Source organism: Caenorhabditis briggsae (genome assembly GCF_000004555.2).
Source record: "Caenorhabditis briggsae complete genome, chrX, whole genome shotgun sequence".
In the NCBI taxonomy this organism is placed as follows: Eukaryota; Metazoa; Nematoda; class Chromadorea; order Rhabditida; family Rhabditidae; genus Caenorhabditis; species Caenorhabditis briggsae.
This window is the reverse complement of record NC_013491.2, coordinates 19,828,144-19,849,380: the sequence shown is the minus strand read 5'-3', so window position 1 is coordinate 19,849,380 and position 21,237 is coordinate 19,828,144. Positions and strand designations below refer to the sequence as shown.

Sequence of the window (21,237 nt, the reverse complement as noted above, 5' to 3'; positions counted from 1 at the left end):
TCATTCGAATCTCTCTCCTCCACCTCATTTTTTTGCCACAATGCTCCCTTGTCTGCTAATTTTTTAAAAAACATTCCTGCGACATTTCAATTTCTCGTAGAATTTTTCATATGTTTCCTTTGTAATAATTTTCCAATTCGGTTGTGCTTCTCACAGATAAATGTCAATGTAGCGACAATTAATAAGTTTTAGGGAAAAAAAAACACACGAACTCAGTAAATTCAAAAAAAAAACAGTGTCAAAAACATGACACAACTACGTTGAATAATGATATTATGCATTTGATCTAGTAGATCTTGTCAGATATGCCAATTTGATTGTTCGAAAAGGTGAATTTGTGATTGAATAAATACTCTCAATCTGAAAAAGGTATAAACACGTGTTCAAGATAAATTTAATTGAAAATTCTAAAAAAAGTATTTTAATTTAGAAGATCATAGAAAATAAGTTAAATAGATTAAAAGAAAATATTGGTAATTCAAACTGCTGGACGAGTTTTCTGTTTCTTGCACGACTCCTGAATCTCCATCTGAATGAAAAACGAATAATTTCATGAAATCAGACCTTATATCGCTTACAACAATCTGCTCCATCGTAGAAAACATACGATTTTATCTGATTCTGATAAGTCAGACACGAAGAAGTGTCAGGGAACAATCCAGGTGCGTTATCTTGGATGACTACTCTATGAGGACCCGGAGAGAATGGGTACTGAAAAAAAAAGATATCGAAAAAAATTCAAAATCTCTGAATTTCCTTGAAACTCACTTCTAAATTTGGGATGTAGACATTATCAAGCAGTGGGTTGGAAATCAGTTGTAACGCAGGTGAAGTGTCTGTAATCTGTGAATTATTATTTTGTTCTTACAAAATCACTCACCACCCAGAGCAGCTATATTGGTCAGGTTACCCAGAAATGATAAATCTGTCAGTGAGGTGTTAACAATGGCAAGGCTTCCATAGATGTATTTCACGCTGGATAATTTTTGCGTGTCATTTTCGTCTCCAGATGTCACTAATATATCTCCTATCACATGAGGGCAATTATTATCCAGTGTGGCCAATGTATGGTAAATGCAAACTTTCTCGCCGTCTTTCCTGGTAGTGGTATTGCAGAATTTTGCTTCAAATCTGTTGATATAGATATTGGAAGACGTGAAAAATTGCATCTCCTCCATAGTCAAACAAAACTCTGGGTGATTATTCGATATATTGAACAGGAACCAAGCGTCGACGTTGTACAAATACTGAAATGCATGTTCGAGTCTTAATGGGATATACCGTATTTCCTTTAAAATAGAAGCCCATCCAAACCATCCGTTTTGCGCTCAATTACCTCAATTCTTGTAAGAGATATCGAAAATAGGTCAACTGATAAAATATTGATGTCATTATGGTAAATAATTTATCGAGTTAAATTTGCTCAAAGTTGATTGGCTTCTATCAGAGGAAATACCGTAAAACAATAAATCATACTTTAAGAGAATCCATTCCCAAACGAGTTAAATTTGGATTGTCATGAATATTGAAGTTTGTTTCATCCTTGTTTCCTGTCATCCTCTCTACGCTTCCGAAAAATGAAAAGTTTTCGAAACTCGTATCATGGATGTTCACTCTTCCAGTGATGTTCTTCACTTTAGACAAAACAGAAAACTTTTCCATTCCAGTAGTTCCAGTTATCTCTGTGTCACCAAATAGCGAGGTGCAATTGGAATAGTTTCCGATATTCCAGATGGTGAAGTTTGTTCCCACGCAACCTATAACAAAATAAGATAACCGATATAGATTGTGCAGTGTCTTACCGCAGTCTTTCATGTTATTATAGACATAAATTTCAGCAAAATTTTCATAATTGATGTTTCCGCATAAAGAGCTAACATCTAGCTGAGGATTGTTCACAATTTGAATCGGAGAGTTTGGAAAAGTGTATGACAAAGAAAACAGCAGATTCGCATTTTTCAAATCCTTGTTATCAGTGATGGATGTAACCACTAAAAAAAATTAAGTGAAGCAATAATCTTTAGTCTTGTTTGAATCTTATCCGGTGACAATAAACCTTACGACTGAAAACTATTTTAAATGCATGAATTGTTTTCAAAAAGTTTGGACAAGCAGCAGAAGAATAGTCATATTGTGCTTTCAAATTCCATTCGCCTTTAAAGTTTCTAGAAATTTTTTGAGTTGTTCCAAAATTTAAAAAATTGAAACATCCCAATGCTGACGTTGGAAGGTGTGATAAAATAATCGCAGAAGGTTCTCATACATCTGTTTGTCACCCAGCGACCATTCCATTGCACATAATGACAACTGGGACAGCAATAAAAGATAGCGAGTTACAAATCTACCCCTGAGGAGACTGTAAGGTAGATAAACAGACGAGAAAACAGCAAAACCAATTTTTTACAAACTAGAAAACTTTTATTAAGCATAATTTGAACATGATAAAAACGAGAATGAAGAAAAAAAAAGATCGACCAAAATAAATGAAGCGCACTCTTAAAAATGTAATAGATTTTTGAAACAACCTAGTAAACCGATACTGCGCCTTCAAATTAATTTTCAGCAGCAAGGATCACCGCTGCCGGGCAAGAATAAAGACTTACGCCGTTTTATATTTGAAATTCTTTGAAGCTTGCCAAAAAACGATAAATTTGTGAAAGTGGTATTTTCAATCCGCATTGCTCCTCTTAATACGGCCAACCTCTTGAAAGTGTTTTTCAATTTATCATATGGAACTTCGCTAGACCTAGATGTAAATTTGGCAATTGACCAAACTTCGATACAGTTTGTTGGCCATTGTTCGATGGTTACGGAAGTTATTTCAGAAGCATTGAAGAAACAATCATCTGAAACTTATTGAAAGCGGCAATTTAGGTGATTTTGTAAATTTGAAGCAATACCGTTTTGCCGTGTATCATTCAATTGTTGCATGTCAGTTGCGAAATCATATGTTACGAAGCCGTAGGATGAAACAGATGGAGATAAAAGGAAGATAAATGGAAAAATCATAACAAGAATCTCAAGACGTCTCAGAAAGAAAAGTAGTTGTCAAAAAAAAAAACGAAAAAGGTGTTGATTATGATTGAATAACAAGTCTCGAGCTGGAAAGAAAGGACAGACATGTGATAATAATTGGTTTTTAGAAGAAATTACATAACCAGGGAGAAGTTGTTTTCTCTGAAATTTCTAGTTTTTCAGCTTTCTTGTGATGAATAACACAATTGTGATTATAGTGTTTTGCTACTCTTTTGTGATTAAATCCTGAATCCACCCTAAAAAATCCAGAATCCAGAATCCAGCCTGAAAAATTCAGAATCCGTAATCGACAATTCAGAATAAAATATTCCTATTGGATCTTCCCGTCAGAGCAAATGTAAGACCATGTTGATGAGACAACCCTTCTCAAAAAATTAAATTAGCTTCCTAATTCTGAAAAAATCTTATTTCCGACTTCCGAGATAAAAATGCCACTTTTTGACCCTCTACTATAAAATAACATTCATCTTATGTTTTTTTTCGAAACGTTCTTGGTTGTGATTGGTTGCCGCTGAACCTTACAGTCCCATCAATCTTCATCTGGTTCTCAGAACGTTTCACAACCAATGACGCTCATTTAGATGACGAATAACAACTCTCCATGTTTTATAGCTGTCCCAGTAGTCATGATGTACAATGGAATGGTTTCTGTGTGACATATAGATGTATGAGAACGTTCTAGGGTTACCTATCACACCTTCCTCTCTCAGCACAGCTCTCCTCTTTCAGCCAACAGTCAGGCTAGAAAAAGAAGACATGAGAGAATAATTGGTTTCCAGAAGAAATATCATAACCAAGGAGGCGTTGTTGTCTCTGAAATGTCTAGTCTTTCAGATTTCTTATGATATATGTCGTTATCATGATTGTAGTGTTCCGTTGGTTTTTAACTTGACAAGATTTTCGATTCGAAAGACAATAGGGTAACGATGCGAAATTGAGGAAGGAATGAGTGAACTCATTACACCGTATTATCCATCATCATGACAAAATCTGGAGATTAGGCGATTTCTGGAAGAGCAAAGCAAATACGATGCTTCAAAAATACAATGTTTCAGAAAAGGGGATTATTTAGGGGAAATGGGTTTGATTTTCAGATGAAACTTGTACCAGGTTCTAGAGAAGTACTGAACCAAGAAGAATAAGGCCAGCGTTTTCAAGTTGGGAAATGTAGACGCGGACGTTGAGAACAACCATCCGGCACCTGGAATCTGGAATTCACAGTACATAGTATAGAGCCCGAAATTCCAAATTCAGAATACGGAGTTCGGAATACGTAAACAAAATACGGAATACAGAATACCGTATAGCGATTACAGTTCATGAATTACAGTATACAGAACTCATAATCAAGAAGTCAGAATCTAGACAAGATTCATGTTATGTTGATTTTCAATACACCATTGGTTCTGCTAGGTTGTTTCTCAACCTTACAGTCCCATCATTCCCACTTGTTCTTTTCAACGTTTTTACAGCAAATGACCATCATTGGGGGGGGGGGGGGGGGGGATATCCGACTCTCCCTCGTTTATTGCTGTCCCAGTCGTCATCATGTGCAATGAAGTGGTTGCTGGGTGAAAATGTATGAGAACGTTCTCTAAATGTATGAGAACGTTCTCTATCTTATCACACCTTCCACTCCACCTTTAGCACATCTCTCTTCTACTTGCCAGCTCTATTATTTCTCCACCCCTTCTCATCCATAAATGTATTGAGTGGTTATTGAGTGGTTGCGATGCGATTGGACCATCATTCATTTATCCTTCTACTCATTCATTCAGTTCTCTACGCCATCATTCATTCATCTTTCTAGTTTTCCTTCTTATTTCTATTTTTATCTTTTTTTAGTGAAATAAACAGAAATATGTGATTTCACAGATTTCTATTTATGTCAGCTTGTTTTTGTCTTCTTTGGGTTTACTGCCGTGAACCGTTTGATAGAAATCCCCACATTGTCAAGTTCAAACTGATTTTTTTCGGCTCCCGTGAAAGCTATCAAAAATGTGCCAACCAATAAAATACTTCAGATATTACAATAAACAATTTTTTAGTTGACTACTTTTTGATATCTTTGACAGGAAGCGTGATTATTTTGATTAAAGTTTATAGTCAAAGAATCTTTCTATTCCAGGTTTTATGGTATCTATTTTTCGTTACCACTACCCTTTCAGCTTACATTTTGTCTCATTTTCTATTGGTATTTATTTCAGCTATGGCAAGAATTTCTCTTCTCGCACTTCCTAGTTTAGTTCTTCGCATGACGATTCGTGAGATGAGTAATGGGGACATGTAAGAACTTCATGGTTTTTCTTGTACTAAATTTCTTTTTTTTCCAGATTTCACCTAAGTTTGGTCTCAAAAAAATCCAAAAAAGCAGTTACATCTGTTATGAAAAAAGCTGATGTACTTCACTTATGTGTTAATAAAGATATGGTTGTGACGATCCAAGATGAACATCAGTATATTTGGTACGGGATCAAACTGAAAAAGAGCGAATACGAAACATTGAACCCAGTCGATATCGGAAATGCTGAGCTTTTTGAAATTCAACAAATGTCAAAAGATGGAAATTGCAAAATTTGTGAAAATCTCTCTCCAGCAACATTGTTGAATCAGCTTCTATATATTTATCGGCGGTCGGAGTTTGATTTCATTGATATCCAACAGAATGCCCACCTAATTGACATTCAATCCGTATCCAAAGCTATTCCAAAAGTGGGACAATTATCCGGACTGCCAACAAGCTCTACAATGCATAACCAACTAATTTTGAAAGCGTTCCCTCATGTCGAATGCCTAAGAATTGTGCAGCCTTTGTTTCTCAATGGGGATGACTATCACTCTGCATTCACTCAAAATATTACCAGAATCGAGCTTGGAAAAGCTGGTCGCACTCCAGTACCATTTAGCCTGACTCTGGACCATCTACTAGTTTCGGCCAAAAATTCGGGGGGTACAATGATTCGGGGGTACAAGGGGGTACAACTGATTTAGGGGTACAAAATTGATGATTCGGGGGTAAAAAATTCGTGGGTACAAAAATTCGGGGGTACAACGATTCGGGGGTACAAACTACCAATGATTCTGGGGTACAACTCATTTCATTTAGGGGTACAACGCTTGTGATTCGGGGGTACAATTTTTTTTGAGGGAGTTTCTGAATTCCTGAATTTCAGAACTTTGGAATTTCAGTATTTCGGAACCTGAGAATTTCGGAACTTCACAGTCTGAGAATTTCAGATTTTCAGCACTTCAAAATCTCAGAAACTCGGACAGAATTTCGGTCCATTCTCCAGGGGTACATCGAAATAGGGTACATCATGCTCAAGGGGTACATTGACTGAGTGGGTACGCAGTCTGAAGGGGTACATCTAGGTAGTTGCACAAAAACAAAAAGTTCGGATCTGGTCGAGATTGAACTCGCGACTTCAGTTTTTCGTGCACCCACGCGCACCACTACACCAATTCACCCAGTTTCCCTTCTCAACCGCAACCCGTACATATTCGGTGGTTTCTAAAGCAGGAAGAAAGTGAAAGAGGTTAGAAAAAACAACTTCCGGAAGATTTCCCACGACTATATCTGAAAGTGGACACATTCGGCACTGAAATTTTTCTGTTAGATTTCATTTAGTTTTTTTTTCACTTCTGTAGTTTACAAAACTTTGTAGAGATGAAGGAAAAACCAATGAAAAGGCATGAATTCCGAATTCTGACAGCAAAACTATGAAAAAAAACCTATTATTTGTCTTCCGAAATCAGAAATAAATCGGAAATTAAGGGATTTTTGTCTGAAAAAAATTATTTTTAGGCCAGGATTTTGATTTCAGCTGATTCCATCGTCGTTTCCAATCGCTCACTTCTGTACTTTATCTGTCAGTGTTTAAAACAATTTTTTATATAAGAAATTTGCTTTTTTTTCTCGAAAATGTGTCTTTTACTGTGAGTTCTGTGTTTGAATCCCAAAAAATTGCTCGAAATTCTCATGGAAGAGTTTCCGGAATTTTCTAGGCCAGGGGCCGTTGTCGATTTACGAAGGCAATTTTTTCTATTTTTCCTCCTATTTTCTCGATTTTCAACGATTTTCGACTGTTTTTCGTATTTTTTTTTGCAGAAATTTGTGGAAGATTATGAATTTTTGGCTATCACAGTAGTTCTGGTCACCATTTTCAGTCCTAGACTCATTTTTCGTATGACGTAATCGATGACGTCATATGACGTAATCGATGACGTATTTTTGAACTACCAATTGTCCTATTTTTTCTTTTTTCATCTTTTTTTCAGAACGTTTTTGTGATTTTACAAAAATCTCAAAATGGACGAGAGTGATTCTGAAATTAAAATGTCGAGTGACGGCCAAAATGAACCAGAAAAAACGAAAATATCTGCCAAAGGAGAACCAATAAAAGAATTTTCGCTTGATTTGGATGAGGATGGCATATGGAGAACAGGTCCCTATTCGAACAAATTTTCAGTTAAAACGATGAAAGATATCATTGAAAACTGGTCAGTTGAAAAAGAAAATTTAATTTTAAAACCAAGTTATCTGTTTCAGTGTGACATCGTCAAATCTCACCGATTTTCGTTTGCCAGTGTTTTCGGAACCGTCAGTGAAATTCGCAAAATTTCGAAACGAAGATCATAAACTTTGTGATGGACTGTCTTGGTGGAAGACAACTAATGGTAGGATCAGCTGATTTTCAATTCATTTTTATTATTTTCTTTTCAGGTAGAAAAATCCGTCCGAGACCCAGAAAGATCGAATACGATGGATGCTCTTACAGATATTACAATTGCATCAATCCTAATGATGATGCTTTCAAAAAATTTGAGATTTATCCGGAGAAGGAAGAGTTCTTTTTCGTAGTATACGTGTCTCAAAATGGTCGAATGGACTACGATATTCTGAAATCATCAAAACCTAACAGACTAACTGGTAAGAACAACTTTGCTCTAATAAAAGCGTTTATATAAAACTCAAATATTCAGAAGCAGAGTGTCAATTGATATATCGGTCCCTGAAAGGAAGAACTGTGAAAGGAGCTTTCGAAGATCTAAAATCAGGAGCCCTTAATTTCAGTACCCGCCAAATCAGAAACCAGATGAAGTATCAGCCGGATTGTGTGAAGTCGAAGAGGGGCCGCGTGAGCGTGACAACACCAGAATCACTCGCATCTTTTGGAACAGAAAATGGCTTCCGTCTATTTTCTAGTGGTAAACAGGAACGTTTTTTTGAAAATATAATTTTTTCATTTTAGATAACCAGTTTGGAGCGATTTATCTCGATTCGGACACACTGAATCTTTATATGAATAGTCTACCGACAAAACAAACTGTACTGGAATATAGAAAGCTTTTAACTGGATGCGAAGATTGGACTTCAGAAGAAGTCAATGATTTTTTATCTTGTTACAGTCCGACAGCAAATAGTGGGATTATTAAGCATATGGCTGGACAGTTACAGATTGATAGCACTTTTGATTTGTCAGATTGTGTTGTGACAACAATCTCTGGAGATATAGGAGACTTCACATCGCGCTGCAGCGGAAAAATTCGCCATGTTCTTTTAGGATTCATGATTTCCTCGTCGAAAAATGCACTAAATCACAAGAGTTTTGCTCGCGAAATTGACGATTTCTTCCTGCAAGTTGATCCTATGCGAAAAAAATCAATTCCATCACTGATGACAGGCGGCGAAGAATCTTTTAAATATTACAGCAAGGTATAGAAAACTTTAAATTTGTGTAGTCTCATGTTTCTTTCAGATGAAATATTTGGAAGACACTCAAGTTCTCAGGTGTCTAGTACATCGTCGAAACAACTTGACATTCATTCAAAGTAAAAAGAATATAAGCCAGTCAGATTTGAACAAAATTTTCGGAAGACAGATTGGAGATGAAGTTGAAAATGGAATTTTCAATGTAATGAGTTCAGAAGCGATGGAAGCGGAGATTGTCAAGTGTAATTTTGCGCCGGCTCTAAAGAAGTGGTTGCTCGATAGAAAAGAAGATCTCTTTTCAACCCATTCTCTCCGATCTCGTCTGATGGCTGGGCTGCTTCTAAACTATGCATCTACGAATCGAATTGAGAACCTTAATTCACGAATCAAAATTGCGATTCCACGAAAACTAAATGGACGCACTTGCTTGGATAAGCTGTTGGAATTTATCGAGGGTAGGGTTGACTGTAAAAACATCTAAAGTTGGATATGTTTTACAGATGAGAAAAAGGAATTTTGCAAGTCGATTTTGACTGGAAAGAGCGAGCTGATCCGATACGCGAATTTCAAAAAAACCGGAATTTTGTCAGCACAAAGTCAAGTTAAAGCTTTGCAAAAACATGGATTTCGTACTTTTTCGTTATCTCATGTGTTTGAAATGCCGAAAACCGTATGGAGAAGTGTGCCGAAACAGATGAAAATTGGAGAAGTCTTCAATAAGAACGTAATCTACCATAAATCCGGTCAGTATCTTGTGGAGAAAGATGACAAATCGTTTTTTGTTGTGAAAACGACCGAAACAAATATCGAATGAAAGGATCCCAAGTGTGCTTCAAAACCTGCTATCACTTGCTCACATGTGTATGTTTGAATTGCGTTTCATACTGGAGTATGTTTTTTTTTTAGCTTCGCTGTACTCAGTACACTGCCAACGAAAAAATGCCAAGAAGTTCTGAATATTCGCGAAAAGTTCTTGATTTCACTGTCGAGGAGTTTGCAAATCAAATCAATCAACGACGGAAAAGACGCAAAAAGATACCCGACCGGAAGTACTCTAAAAGGTCACATAATAACGGCGGGAGAACTGTATCCGAATTCAAGAAGGTCAATAGAAATGTCTCTGGCGAGTCTGAAAGCGGTGATGATGAAAGGAAAGCAGATGGGAATATTTCTAGTGATGAGGAAAATGACAGTGATTGTGATGTGAATAGCTTGAATTCTAAACCCAATGTCTTCGATGAGTCGGGAGATATCGTCGAGGATGAAATTAATTGTAATTCCAATGATGAACATGTCAATCTAGTCCTTGACCCTTCTGTGGATCACTTGAACTCTCATGATTCTTGCATGGATCTTTCTGATGATCCAAGAAAGTATGACAGCGATTCTGATGAGGAGAATGATATTTTCGGATATCAGAATGTCAATCCAGTGCCGAAGCCATCAAATCGTGTCTCGAATGATCATAGTTCACAGATCGATCTTCGTGATGTTCTTGGAGAAAAGGGCTCGAGAAAGCCTGAAAGCGATTCTGAAGAAGTGACCGATGTTTCCACAGGACAACATGTGAAACCAATGTCTCTCAAAGAAAAGTTTCCGATTGGATACATGCATCGACTTTCGGATGATTCAGACGACAGTGAGACAAAGTGAGCGACTCATTTAAATGTTCAATCAGCTCATTAATATATTACAGAGACACCGAAACAACACCAGAAGACTGTCCATCACCGCCTAGAAAGAAGTCAAAGAGAAACTCAGGTCCTCCTTCCCGCTACCAAGCTTCCTTCAAATAAACCCCAATTGGCTTCAATTTTTTTTTCTCATCTTAAGGTCATTCTTAATTGTCTAATCCTTTTTTTTTTGTTTTTGCATTCTTTGTTGTTGCTGTTGTGTTGTTCAACTATGAATTGTTGCCACATAAAATTGTTCTGTTTTGTCTTTAAAACATTGAAAAAAAATTGAATCCGAATTATCAAAATTATTTAAAAAATAAGAAAAATTTCAATTACCACGAAAATTGAGAAAAGTTGAGAAAAAATGGAAAATGGAGAAAAACCGAAATATTGCGAAAAAACGGAAAATTGGGAAGAACGGAGGAATATGGAAAAAAGGAAGATGAGAAAAATTCAGAAGTTCCAAAATTCGTAGATTCTGAAATTTCAAAATTCTGAAGTTCTGAAACTCTGATGTTTTCGAGCTCTGAAATTCAGAAACTCCCTCAAAAAAAATTGTACCCCCGAATCACAAGCGTTGTACCCCTAAATGAAATGAGTTGTACCCCAGAATCATTGGTAGTTTGTACCCCCGAATCGTTGTACCCCCGAATTTTTGTACCCACGAATTTTTTACCCCCGAATCATCAATTTTGTACCCCTAAATCAGTTGTACCCCCTTGTACCCCCGAATCATTGTACCCCCCGAATTTTTTGCCACTAGTTTCGAATTGCCTCAGCGTGAAGGTTCTTGATGGAAATTTCACGGAAAGAAAATACAACCAATTCTTCCGCATGTGGATGAATGGATCAGCACCAAAACTGGAACACTTGCACGTTACGACTGTCAATAATGAAATCAACGAAAATTCTCTATTTAGAAAATTGGTTTGTCATGACTCGACCAGTGAAGTTTACCGCAAGCAACCAAACAAACCCGGATACCTCCACCAGCAGTTAGTAACCAGACCAAAAGATGGAGGAGTTTGTATTGCGCGAAGAGATGGAACCAAGGCAGTCGTCACCGTAGAGAATAACGAACTCGAATTTTTCGTATTTCACCCACATTGCTACCGCAACGATTTTGATTTCATCTTCTAACCAATGTCAGTGATACAATGTAACCTACAAGTTTACTTTTAATTTTTTGTATTGTATACATTTTTCTGAGTTTCGAGTTTTCAACAAATTCTGCCCCCTCCCCTCTCTTTTTCCAGAAATTCTGGCTTCCTTACCTCTGTTTGAAACCCCTTTTATCTTTTTTTCCAAAAACTTGTACCATCAATAAACCTATTATATTTGAAACTAAAAATTTAGTGAAAAATTAAAAAATGTAAAAAAGGAGATATGTAACTCAAAATAAGCCAATGAGAATATCGAGACATTATGATTTCAATAGTTCCTTTCCACGTACAAAAATGTACATAAAGGATCCTCAACACTGTGAACGAAATTTAAGAAAATAAGGAGTTTAATCCAATTCTAAGTACATATACCACAACAAACTTAGTTTTTCAAAGTGTCTGACATTGAGATATTATATGACCTTAAAATTATCATTTTCATACTGAAAACTCATTTTCACCACCGAAAAACTATTTTTACTAAAATTGATATAACTCGGCTGAAGCTAACCATCAGATTCTAACATTTTCTAAAATGTCTAGATAGGCTATTTATTCCTACCCTATCCAGCAATTTCCATCAAAATCTAGGTGTAGGTTCCCTTGTTATTAGAAAACGCATTCTCAGTTTCTGACTCCTCGTTTGATCAGTTTTCTTTCAGACACCGCTTCTCCAAGGAGCTCTTCACAATTGTTATTTGTTTCCGAGTGAAATGGCATGGGTATAGTTATTATATCTTGCCGCGCCGTCTCTTCTGTTTTCTTTTTTTAGTTAGAAGAGAAGTTACTCGTGATGCACCCGTTGTCAGTGGCAACACGCGCAACACGTGAGCGTGTACCTCTTTCTTTTTTCCTCTCTTTTTTGTTTCGCTTCTTAATCTGCAGTACGATTTCTTTTCTTTTTCTCTGAAATTTTCTGTTAGAATTCAGATCGTGTTTCAGGTAATGAAGTATCAATCATTACTTCATTTGCCGTTGAAGAAAGAGGACGACCCCAAACAGAAATGTGATTGCTCCTGGGTAGTTTCACTCAATTTCCTTTTAATCCACCAAAATCTTATTTTTAGCTACAATGTGCCAAGACTAGACTCTGGATGTGGACCCATCCACTCCAAGCCACTGTCATCTTTCACTTCGCGGTTCTTCTCAAAGCCCTTCCAGACCGCTACTCATTCGTTCGAGCCCAATTCTGGTTCTCCATCGGATTCGCCATCTACAACATCCTTCTCACAAGCGGAGTTGCTAAGAAAAGATGCCTTCTCGGTTTCGCTCTCAAAACCTCGGTATCACCTTACCACTTTGGTACAGTTTTTACTTTTAAAATATCAGATCCTCAATCTCTTCTGGGCTATGATGTGTCTTGTCACAATCCCTGTGGTTGTCACCTCTGTAACCATGCCATACGGAGAGATGTGCGATCCAAAACAGCATATCTGCGCCAAAGGATTGGGAGGAGATGAGTTCCAGCTTCAGATGCTGATGGGAATGCTCGAAGAGCTATACTTCCTCATCATCTTCTACGGCGAGTTTGATTTCTGAAATTTACATAATTTGCTATATTTTCCGAATTTTCAGCAGAAATCAAACGCTTCTTCGTTCTCGTCGAGCTCCGCGATTTCGCGTCCTCTCAACAAAATCAAGATCGGCTAGGAGAAGCTATCAAAATGCTCTGAGGCAACCGACACTAAAGGATAATCCAGTTTTCATCAATCTCCTTTTTTTCCTCAACTAGTTCTCAATATACAGATCCATGGATAATTTTGTGATTATACGTTTTAGTTAGATTCTCAATCATCGAACTTCCTGCAATAAACCTATATATTTGTGTTGAATATTATGAATGATTTGAAAGACATTGATAAACTTGGGAAGTAAGAGACAATTCAAACCCTTTTCAGAGCGTTACAAGTTTAATTTTAAATGGCAGAGAGAAAAAAACTGCAACGGCGTTCTGTTAAAAGTTGTTTTGTCAGTTGACGCAGATATATTGCATAGAAATTCAGACATTGCATCTTAAACTGGACAGTTTTGGGAAAATTCTACATAAGGTTCCTTATAAGGACCTTGTATTTAGTTGGGCCTCACAGATCGCTTTCAAAAAAATTTCGAATTTGTTGGACAGAACTTGGTTCACGCGTCCGGATCAAATTGGTTCACTATCCAGCTTAGCTTCATGTGACTTGGCGGGGCCGCCCAGAAGGCATATCGGTTCCAAAAAATTTCAATAATCGTGGCGCCGTGTTGTTTTAACTAGTTTTAACCGAGACTTTTGACAACCGCTAAACATTATAATACAATAAAAACTATAGATCAGACTACAGTATGAGCTCCAAGTTTATGGTTAATTTTACGCAGACTGTTCTTGTGACGTCAAAATGTTTTTCTCACAAAATGTTCAGACAGATCCTTGACACGACACTTGTTATTGTCGGTTTCTGACTATACAGTCGATTCTCTGGAGACTCTTATGTTATAATAAGAAAACATATAATAACATAAAAAACTAAATATCAATTCCTCAGTTTTTATATCGTAAAACAACGATGAGTGAGCACGTGCTCTGGAGGAATATTGTCAACTATTTCAAGTACACTTGTTCAGGATGCGCTACCATCTTCAACATTGTTCTTATTTCTCTTGTCATTTTTCGCTCTCCCAAGTCATTGGGCGCATATAAATATCTCATGATTTACATCTCAGCATTTGACATTTTCTACTCAGTTTGGGATGTAGTCTGGAAACCAGTTGTGTACTCCTATGGCTCCGCATTCACAGTTTTCCGTCATTGCAAGGACTCATTTTTCAGCCGTGAACTCAGTTTCCACATGGTGGTTGCATACTGTGCGTGTTTTACTTTCTCACTGGCCTGTTTCGGTGTTCATTTTGTTTATCGGTACGGCTCCCTAAATAATGAATTTCGTGAAAAGTATATTAACGGGAAGAAAATGTGTGTTCTGTTCATAATACCAATTGTGTATGGATGTTGGTGGTTTACTATCAGCGCAACAATGTTTCATTTTGATGACTTCACTGATGAGTACTTGAAGTGAGTAGCCAAAACAATGAAACATTTTCAATGCTAAAATTACAGTATCGGTTTCCATGAAGATTTCTATTATGACACAAAAGAAGCTGCTATTATGGTGATTCTTTTCTATTGGCCAAGCAATGATGGAAAACTTCACCCAAACTGGAAAACACTGACGGCGATGGCAAATGTCTGGTTTATGAGTGTAAGTCAGGAATTGTGCAAAACAGATCACAAAACTATTCCTTTCAGTTCACGTCTATGTTTTGTGTGGGTTACTGTGGCATAAAATGCTACAAAACTATAACCAAAGCGTTTGCGATAATTCAGACGCAGTCCAAAGTGGCTAAGACATTGCAGCACCAGCTCTTCAACGCATTGGTTATACAGACTCTCATACCAGCGGTATTGATGTATCTACCGTTGTTCTTTGTTTTTGCTTTTCCTATTTTCAATATCAATCTTCCATTAGCGAGTCCGATCATATCAGTAACCATCTCTATTTATACAGCCATCGACCCGTTGCCAAGCATTTTCATAATTAAAACGTATCGGAAGTCAATCCTCAGAATGGTGATGCCAAGTGGCAGGAAATTAAAATTTTGTTTCAGGAGGAATCCTTAAATTGCTTCTTCTATTCACAAAAGTACCTCAAGAGAAGACAACACGAGTAACTGGAGCAATGCAGTTTCTTGGAATCATTTTCAGAATGTTTTTTTTTTTGAGTTTTTTCTTTAAGTGATCAATAAAGCTTCAATCTAATCTTGTTCATAATCATTACGTTTCCATGACGGGGGTGAAATGACAGACAGATCTAAAAACCACTCAACTTCCTGATATTGCTTCGGATTCTCTAAAAGTTCTATGTTTTCTGAGCAGGATGAGACAAAACTTTGGTTGATTTCATTCTGCTATTCTAAGTAGTAATCTCGCAATTAATGCAGGTTTTCATCTTTCTAAGTATTCAAAACATTCGGCTATTTTAAACTTTACTCAACGATTATTTAACTGACCCATAAATGAATTTAGAGTCATTTTGGAAAACTACGGTCCAAGTAATAAACAAAGGACCTATTGAGAATGGGATGTTTTGGTTAAGTCGTCAGTGAATTTTATGAGATTCATTGATGGGACCTATATTATTACATGGTGCCGTAATTTCCTCATCGAACCGCTACTTTCTCAGGGACCACAAACTTCAAGTAAATCATACTGCTGATTCAGCAACTCATGTTTCAGCTTCCTGTTGTAGTGTACGCTTTTCCATTAGTTTATTTTCTAGAATGAATCACTGTTAATTTTAGAATCAACTCGTAATAATGACTTCATCGAGTTCAAAAGCTCACCGTCTAACGTAGAGCACAAGCCTGATGACGACATTAATTACAATCTACTAAACTATTTGAGTCATATTTTATGGAGCACTAAACTGTATATAAATGATATGAAAAATTGCTGATAACCACAATTTTCTTATCAGTTTCCTATTTCATTCAACTAGAGTCACTTCTGACTTTATAATGAACACTTTCACAATTGTATTCGACCAACCGGAATTCACTCCTGGACAAAATGTCACTGGCCGAGCTGTTTTTCAAACGAGCGTTGCGATAAATGCTCGTTATTTGAAAATCTGCATCCATGGAGCTGCTCATACGAAATGGAATGAAAGTGAGCAAAGACACAGGGATTGCAACGGGACGAGTGAGTGTTACACTGAAACCGTCCAATACGCCTCTGAAATTAACTATGTTTCTAAAGAAACCATTGCATGGAGTGCAAAAAATGGAACTGTGAGTTTCTTACCTGCTTCCTTAGCATGACAGTACATTTCAGAACACATTGCAACCTGGAAACCACATTTTTCCATTTTCTTTCCCCCTTCCTGTCGACTGTCCTCCGAGTTATGAAGGCTTCCACGGCCATATTCGTTACTCGATCCGCGTTGAACTGGATAGACCATGGAATTTCAATAAAAAAGAGAGGGAGTATTTTAAAGGTAAAATGATTACTTCAAAATAATGATGCTTAATCCTAAAACTACTTTAGTTGTACCGAATTTCGACCTGAATTACCTCCCATACGGTAACACCCCCATAATGCAAAAAGACGTAAAAGATATTGGCGCGATTTTCAAGAAGGGAATTGTAACTATGACAGTGAGTTTAGGGCACATCAGCTTTACAGTTGCAAATTTTCAAAATTTCAGGTAACTATACCAAAGCAAGCAGTGGCTTCTGGAGAAGCTCTACCCATTACCATTGATATTGACAATTGTTCAAAAAGGGCAGCCTACTGTGTTCGTGCCGAGCTCAAGCAAAATTCACACTACAATGCTAGTCGAAACTCTCTTTTCTCCCACTCATCCTGTCACGATCATCACAAAGACGATAGCAAGCGAGTCGCTGAGACTCGGAAAAACATTAAAATCACGGCTCGAACACATGGACGTGAACAGCTGATGATGAAAATTCCGAAGCTGGCTCCAAGCTTTCAATGTCCAATCATCGGTGTCGAATACTGTTTGTCAGTGAAATTGGACACGGAGACTTCACTGAATAACACCCTGCACTGCGAATTCAATCTCATAATTGGAACTGTATCAATTATCAACAATGCTATCCCAATCGCAGTGTCATCTTTGGCCCCCACAGCTCCACCAGGTGATAGAACCGAATCCATGCCACCACCATACTTCTCATTAACGCCTACAGCTCCGTCAGATGATTCTGCTAGTCCATCTGCCCCACCACCAACATATGATGAGTCAATGGCAGTGACAAAAATTTGAATTTCATTATTTTCAAACTTTTTGTGTTCTCCTTTTCAAATCACTTTTCCTGTACAAATAATTTTATTCAATAAATTTCTGATGTTCATTTCTTCACTGTTTTCGTACAGAAAATATCGTGAAGATTGTCTAGTGCTAACAAAACTTGAGGATTAAATAAATAAATAAAAATTGAAAAAAAACAAATTTCGAGTTTACAGATATAAAATGTTTTTATTGGATGTAATTTGTTAACCATAGTTTCAAGACATCTTTTTTCAAGAAGGCTGTCTTGACGGCTTCATTCAAAACAAGAAAGAATATCCGTATAGTTTGGATTGAATGTTTTTATTTTCTTATTCAAAAACATGTAAATGCCTGAAGCTTCTTAAATTAGTGCACAATCTCAAATCCATGTTTAAAGGTGGGGGGGGGACATGAGAAAAATAATGTTGTCGAAATCCCGTTTAAATATGCTCCTCAAGGAGTTGAACTTGTCGAGACAAGTATTGAAGGTGCGGCGCCGCTACCGACTGAGCTACGCGTGCAAAGAGAAAGCCGCTGCCCGATTGCATACATAAAGGCGAGGGCGACAGCTGTACGCAGAGTGACATTAAGCGTTGTACACCGTGACGGTAGAATGCATACTCTGGCCCCAAAAATCCCCCGTGAAATCTCCTGTCCCCCCACCTTTAAGTTATTCTAGACGGTTCCTACAACATGTGAACAGAAGTACCCCATTCCACACCATACATCCCGTAAGCCTCATTACTTTTAAAATGTTGTTATAACGGATATGACTATTGCACTACAAGTTTGTACGTAGGTTATAAGCAATAAGTACGGTCTTTTTTCCGTAAAGGTTGCTCGGAAAAAAGTAAAAATAAGGAAAAACCTATTAAAGTCTCACAATATCTTGCAAATCACACGAAGTGTCTATTTTCAAAATCCTCGTTCATTACAAAAAAAACGTTTATCCTTGAAACCACCGTTAAATCAAGAAAAGCCAAATATTTTTTTAATTGACATAAGTCTCGTAATTCAAATGTTCTACCTATATTTGGAACGTTACTCGCCCTGGGGCATCTGATAGACATGGTACTTTTAGGTCTTATTTTTTATCAACTAGAATTTTTTAAATTTGATGGAACTCAAAATTTGTATAATTTCAATTTTCCTGATGTTCCTTTAGAAGATGGACTACGGGCGCAATTGACGTTGATACTTGCAACATATATTTCCTTTCTGATAACAAAATTTCAACGTCTACCATGAACATATTTTGAAAACAGAATAAAATAACAAAATTCATGGATTTTACGAAACTTTCCGATAAAAAATATATATTTACATGAACACCTTTTAAGGACCAGTATTTTTTCTAAGGACCAGAATTTTTTTTAAGGACCAGAATTTCATACTAGAGCCGAAAAGGTGGCCTGGTTTCCCAAAAATGGAATCGAAAGCTTCTAAAAAATAGATTACCATTGACAATAAATTTCTAGAACTCATTCCTACCTGGAGAACAATCTTTCCCATTTTCCTTTCTGCTACCTACCGATTGCCCACCAAGTTTTGAAAGACGTTACGGGCACATAAGTTATTAAATTCGCGTGGAAATGGGCCGATCGGCTTGCAAATATAATAAAACGGTGAAAAAAGTCTTCAGAGGTATACCGAATGATTCTTTTTCTGAATTATAAGCCTTTTCAGTTTTCCCAAGATTTGAACCGGAGAACACTAGAATTACAAAGCAAGCTGAAAAAGAAATTGGAATAATATTCAAGAAAGGAGTTGTTGAAATTACGGTAAAAATTCTGTAAAAGAATTTTGAGAAAGTTGATACTTCAGGTGTCAGTACCTAAACAAATACTAGTTCCTGGTGAGATGCTCACCATCACGCTGGAAATCGATAACGCTTCGAAACGATCAGTTACCTGTATTCGTGCCGAACTTCACCGATGTTCTGATTTCTACTGTCAGAACACACCAATCACGCTCTATTCCTTTCATCACCAAATAGAAAGCAAACAACTAGCGAAAAATCGGAAGGATATACACATCGAGAGTCAAACACACGGACGGGAGAAACTGGAGCTCAATATTACCTATGTACTTCCACCGACTCTGAAATTTCCGATTATCGAAAACATGCACTCTTTGTCGGTTGAATTGGTCACGGACCTCACTTAACAACAAATTGTACTGCGAATTTGATATTGTTATGGTTCCGAAGAGAAACCAAGTAGAAGGAAATCCTTCAAAATCAATTCCATCTGCTCCTCCGGCCATTTATCGTACAGAGTCTTTGCCACCGCCGTTCTCCTTTGACGCCTGCAACTAATCCATTCAAAACAGAATGTTCGTCTCGTTTGCCTTCTGCACCCCCTCCCTACGAAGGATCCGCTGCAAAAACCGAACGTCTTTAAAAGTTGCGTGATATTCCACTGTTAAAATTCCTTTTTCTGTTACATGAATGTCTAGAATTATGATTTTCCAAAAGAACACTGTTACTTACAGTAATGGGGTTATTCATGTAGCGAAAGTCTGCACCGAAATTTAATGCAGGTGTGTCGCGAAATGCATTTCAATACATTTCGGGGCCACCGAAATGTATTGAAATGCGTTTTGAAATGCACTCTTTCGGTACATGAATAAACCCATGGGGATTGGGATTTTTCTTCTCAAAGTTGTTGGAAAAATATATTTTACCGATTCGAGGTCCGGTAACAGCAATGTTCGTTTGACCCCAACACTTATCAATTTGTGTTTGCAATAACACGCCTTCAAAGCTTTCGAAGACATCGCAATAGATGAAAGCAATGTCTTTCCATGTTCCGATTTTTCTGTTTCGAGGGCTTCGGACTTTCTTCAACGCGCCGCCTCCAAAAATTGTGAGAAATGTTTCCATCAATCATTATTGTATTTTTCACTGACCACCAGTTGGTTACGGATGTCTTATTCGGGAGTTTTCATTTTGAGAGTTCTCTTGCTTTTTTCTGGAATTTCTATTGATACAATAAGGTCTCTGATACCTCAATAAGGTGAGCTTCGAAGAAATTCTTGAGCAAACTGTGTTTTCAAACCAAGTAGACAGAAAGAGTCAAAATACAATGCCCAAAAACTTCAAGAAATTCCCAAAAATTGATCATTTGCGCAAAATAAAATTAAACATACCTGTATTAGTTCATTTCAAACATCTTTCAGACGTCTGATAGAGCATGGATCCATACAGCTCACGGAGTGGACGGTCTGCGAGGATGGAGGAGTGCACCTAAAATTTGTAATAATTGTATTCTGTTCTTATCTTATCTCATAATAAAATTGGTTAATGAAATTGTTTCTAAATTTCGTGAACTTTTGCGCAAAATGATATTAAAAGGACCTATCATACTATCACAAATGTTGAGACACCCGAAAAATCTGCAGTAGACAAAGCAACGACTAACATTTTGAAGGTTACACCACTAGTTTTTTCGGCAACTTATAATTTGAAAAAAGTCAATTTTTGAATATATCAAAAAGAAAGCTCACTTATCTTCAAAACGTCCAGAAATTGAGTCCAGCTGCATTTTCGACAAAGTGTTTTCTATATAACTTATAAGTAGACATTTTAGAAAAAAGCAAGAGAATTTTCAGATTCTACTCACTGAAAGAATTTTGTCTGAAAACTCCCGAATGAGAACTCCGTAACCAGTTGGTGGTCAGTGAAAAATAAAATTTAAAAAAAAAATGTCTTACAAAATTTTTGGAGGCGGTACTAGCGGGAGAGGGACCAAAGAAGGTGACTCACAAGACAGCGCCTTTGTCTGAACAGAAATTAGATTCGTCAGCGCCTAAGAACGATTTTT

At 37.1% G+C, this 21,237-nt stretch overlaps 6 protein-coding genes across 6 annotated transcripts; 5 read left to right on the top strand and 1 right to left on the bottom strand.

Annotated features, from left to right (window-relative positions):
* Positions 1-434: 434 nt before the first annotated feature.
* On the bottom strand, positions 435-3,009 carry CBG07326 (the record flags this gene model as incomplete). The annotated part of the gene is made up of 7 exons (XM_045240632.1): positions 435-529; positions 579-711; positions 769-836; positions 881-1,247; positions 1,477-1,991; positions 2,604-2,846; positions 2,901-3,009. The coding sequence occupies 7 exons, from the start codon at positions 3,007-3,009 to the stop codon at positions 435-437; spliced, it is 1,530 nt and encodes a 509-aa protein (XP_045093557.1).
* A 4,336-nt stretch (positions 3,010-7,345) lies between these two features.
* On the top strand, positions 7,346-10,545 carry CBG07328 (the record flags this gene model as incomplete). The annotated part of the gene is made up of 9 exons (XM_002645632.1): positions 7,346-7,536; positions 7,586-7,713; positions 7,760-7,966; positions 8,020-8,244; positions 8,289-8,752; positions 8,796-9,204; positions 9,250-9,473; positions 9,656-10,398; positions 10,446-10,545. The coding sequence occupies 9 exons, from the start codon at positions 7,346-7,348 to the stop codon at positions 10,543-10,545; spliced, it is 2,691 nt and encodes an 896-aa protein (XP_002645678.1).
* A 714-nt stretch (positions 10,546-11,259) lies between these two features.
* CBG07329 lies at positions 11,260-11,565 on the top strand (the record flags this gene model as incomplete). The annotated part of the gene is made up of 1 exon (XM_002645633.2): positions 11,260-11,565. The coding sequence occupies one exon, from the start codon at positions 11,260-11,262 to the stop codon at positions 11,563-11,565; it is 306 nt and encodes a 101-aa protein (XP_002645679.2).
* Positions 11,566-12,533: 968 nt separating this feature from the next.
* On the top strand, positions 12,534-13,261 carry CBG28096 (the record flags this gene model as incomplete). Its single annotated transcript, XM_045240631.1, has 4 exons — positions 12,534-12,608; positions 12,656-12,871; positions 12,918-13,110; positions 13,164-13,261. The coding sequence occupies 4 exons, from the start codon at positions 12,534-12,536 to the stop codon at positions 13,259-13,261; spliced, it is 582 nt and encodes a 193-aa protein (XP_045098682.1).
* Positions 13,262-14,131: 870 nt separating this feature from the next.
* CBG25139 lies at positions 14,132-15,240 on the top strand (the record flags this gene model as incomplete). The annotated part of the gene is made up of 3 exons (XM_002645634.1): positions 14,132-14,634; positions 14,680-14,821; positions 14,869-15,240. The coding sequence occupies 3 exons, from the start codon at positions 14,132-14,134 to the stop codon at positions 15,238-15,240; spliced, it is 1,017 nt and encodes a 338-aa protein (XP_002645680.1).
* Positions 15,241-16,136: 896 nt separating this feature from the next.
* Cbr-arrd-24 lies at positions 16,137-17,407 on the top strand (the record flags this gene model as incomplete). Its single annotated transcript, XM_002645635.1, has 4 exons — positions 16,137-16,409; positions 16,453-16,615; positions 16,666-16,775; positions 16,826-17,407. 4 exons carry the CDS (start codon positions 16,137-16,139, stop codon positions 17,405-17,407), a joined length of 1,128 nt encoding a protein of 375 aa, XP_002645681.1.
* Between the last annotated feature and the right edge of the window lie 3,830 nt (positions 17,408-21,237).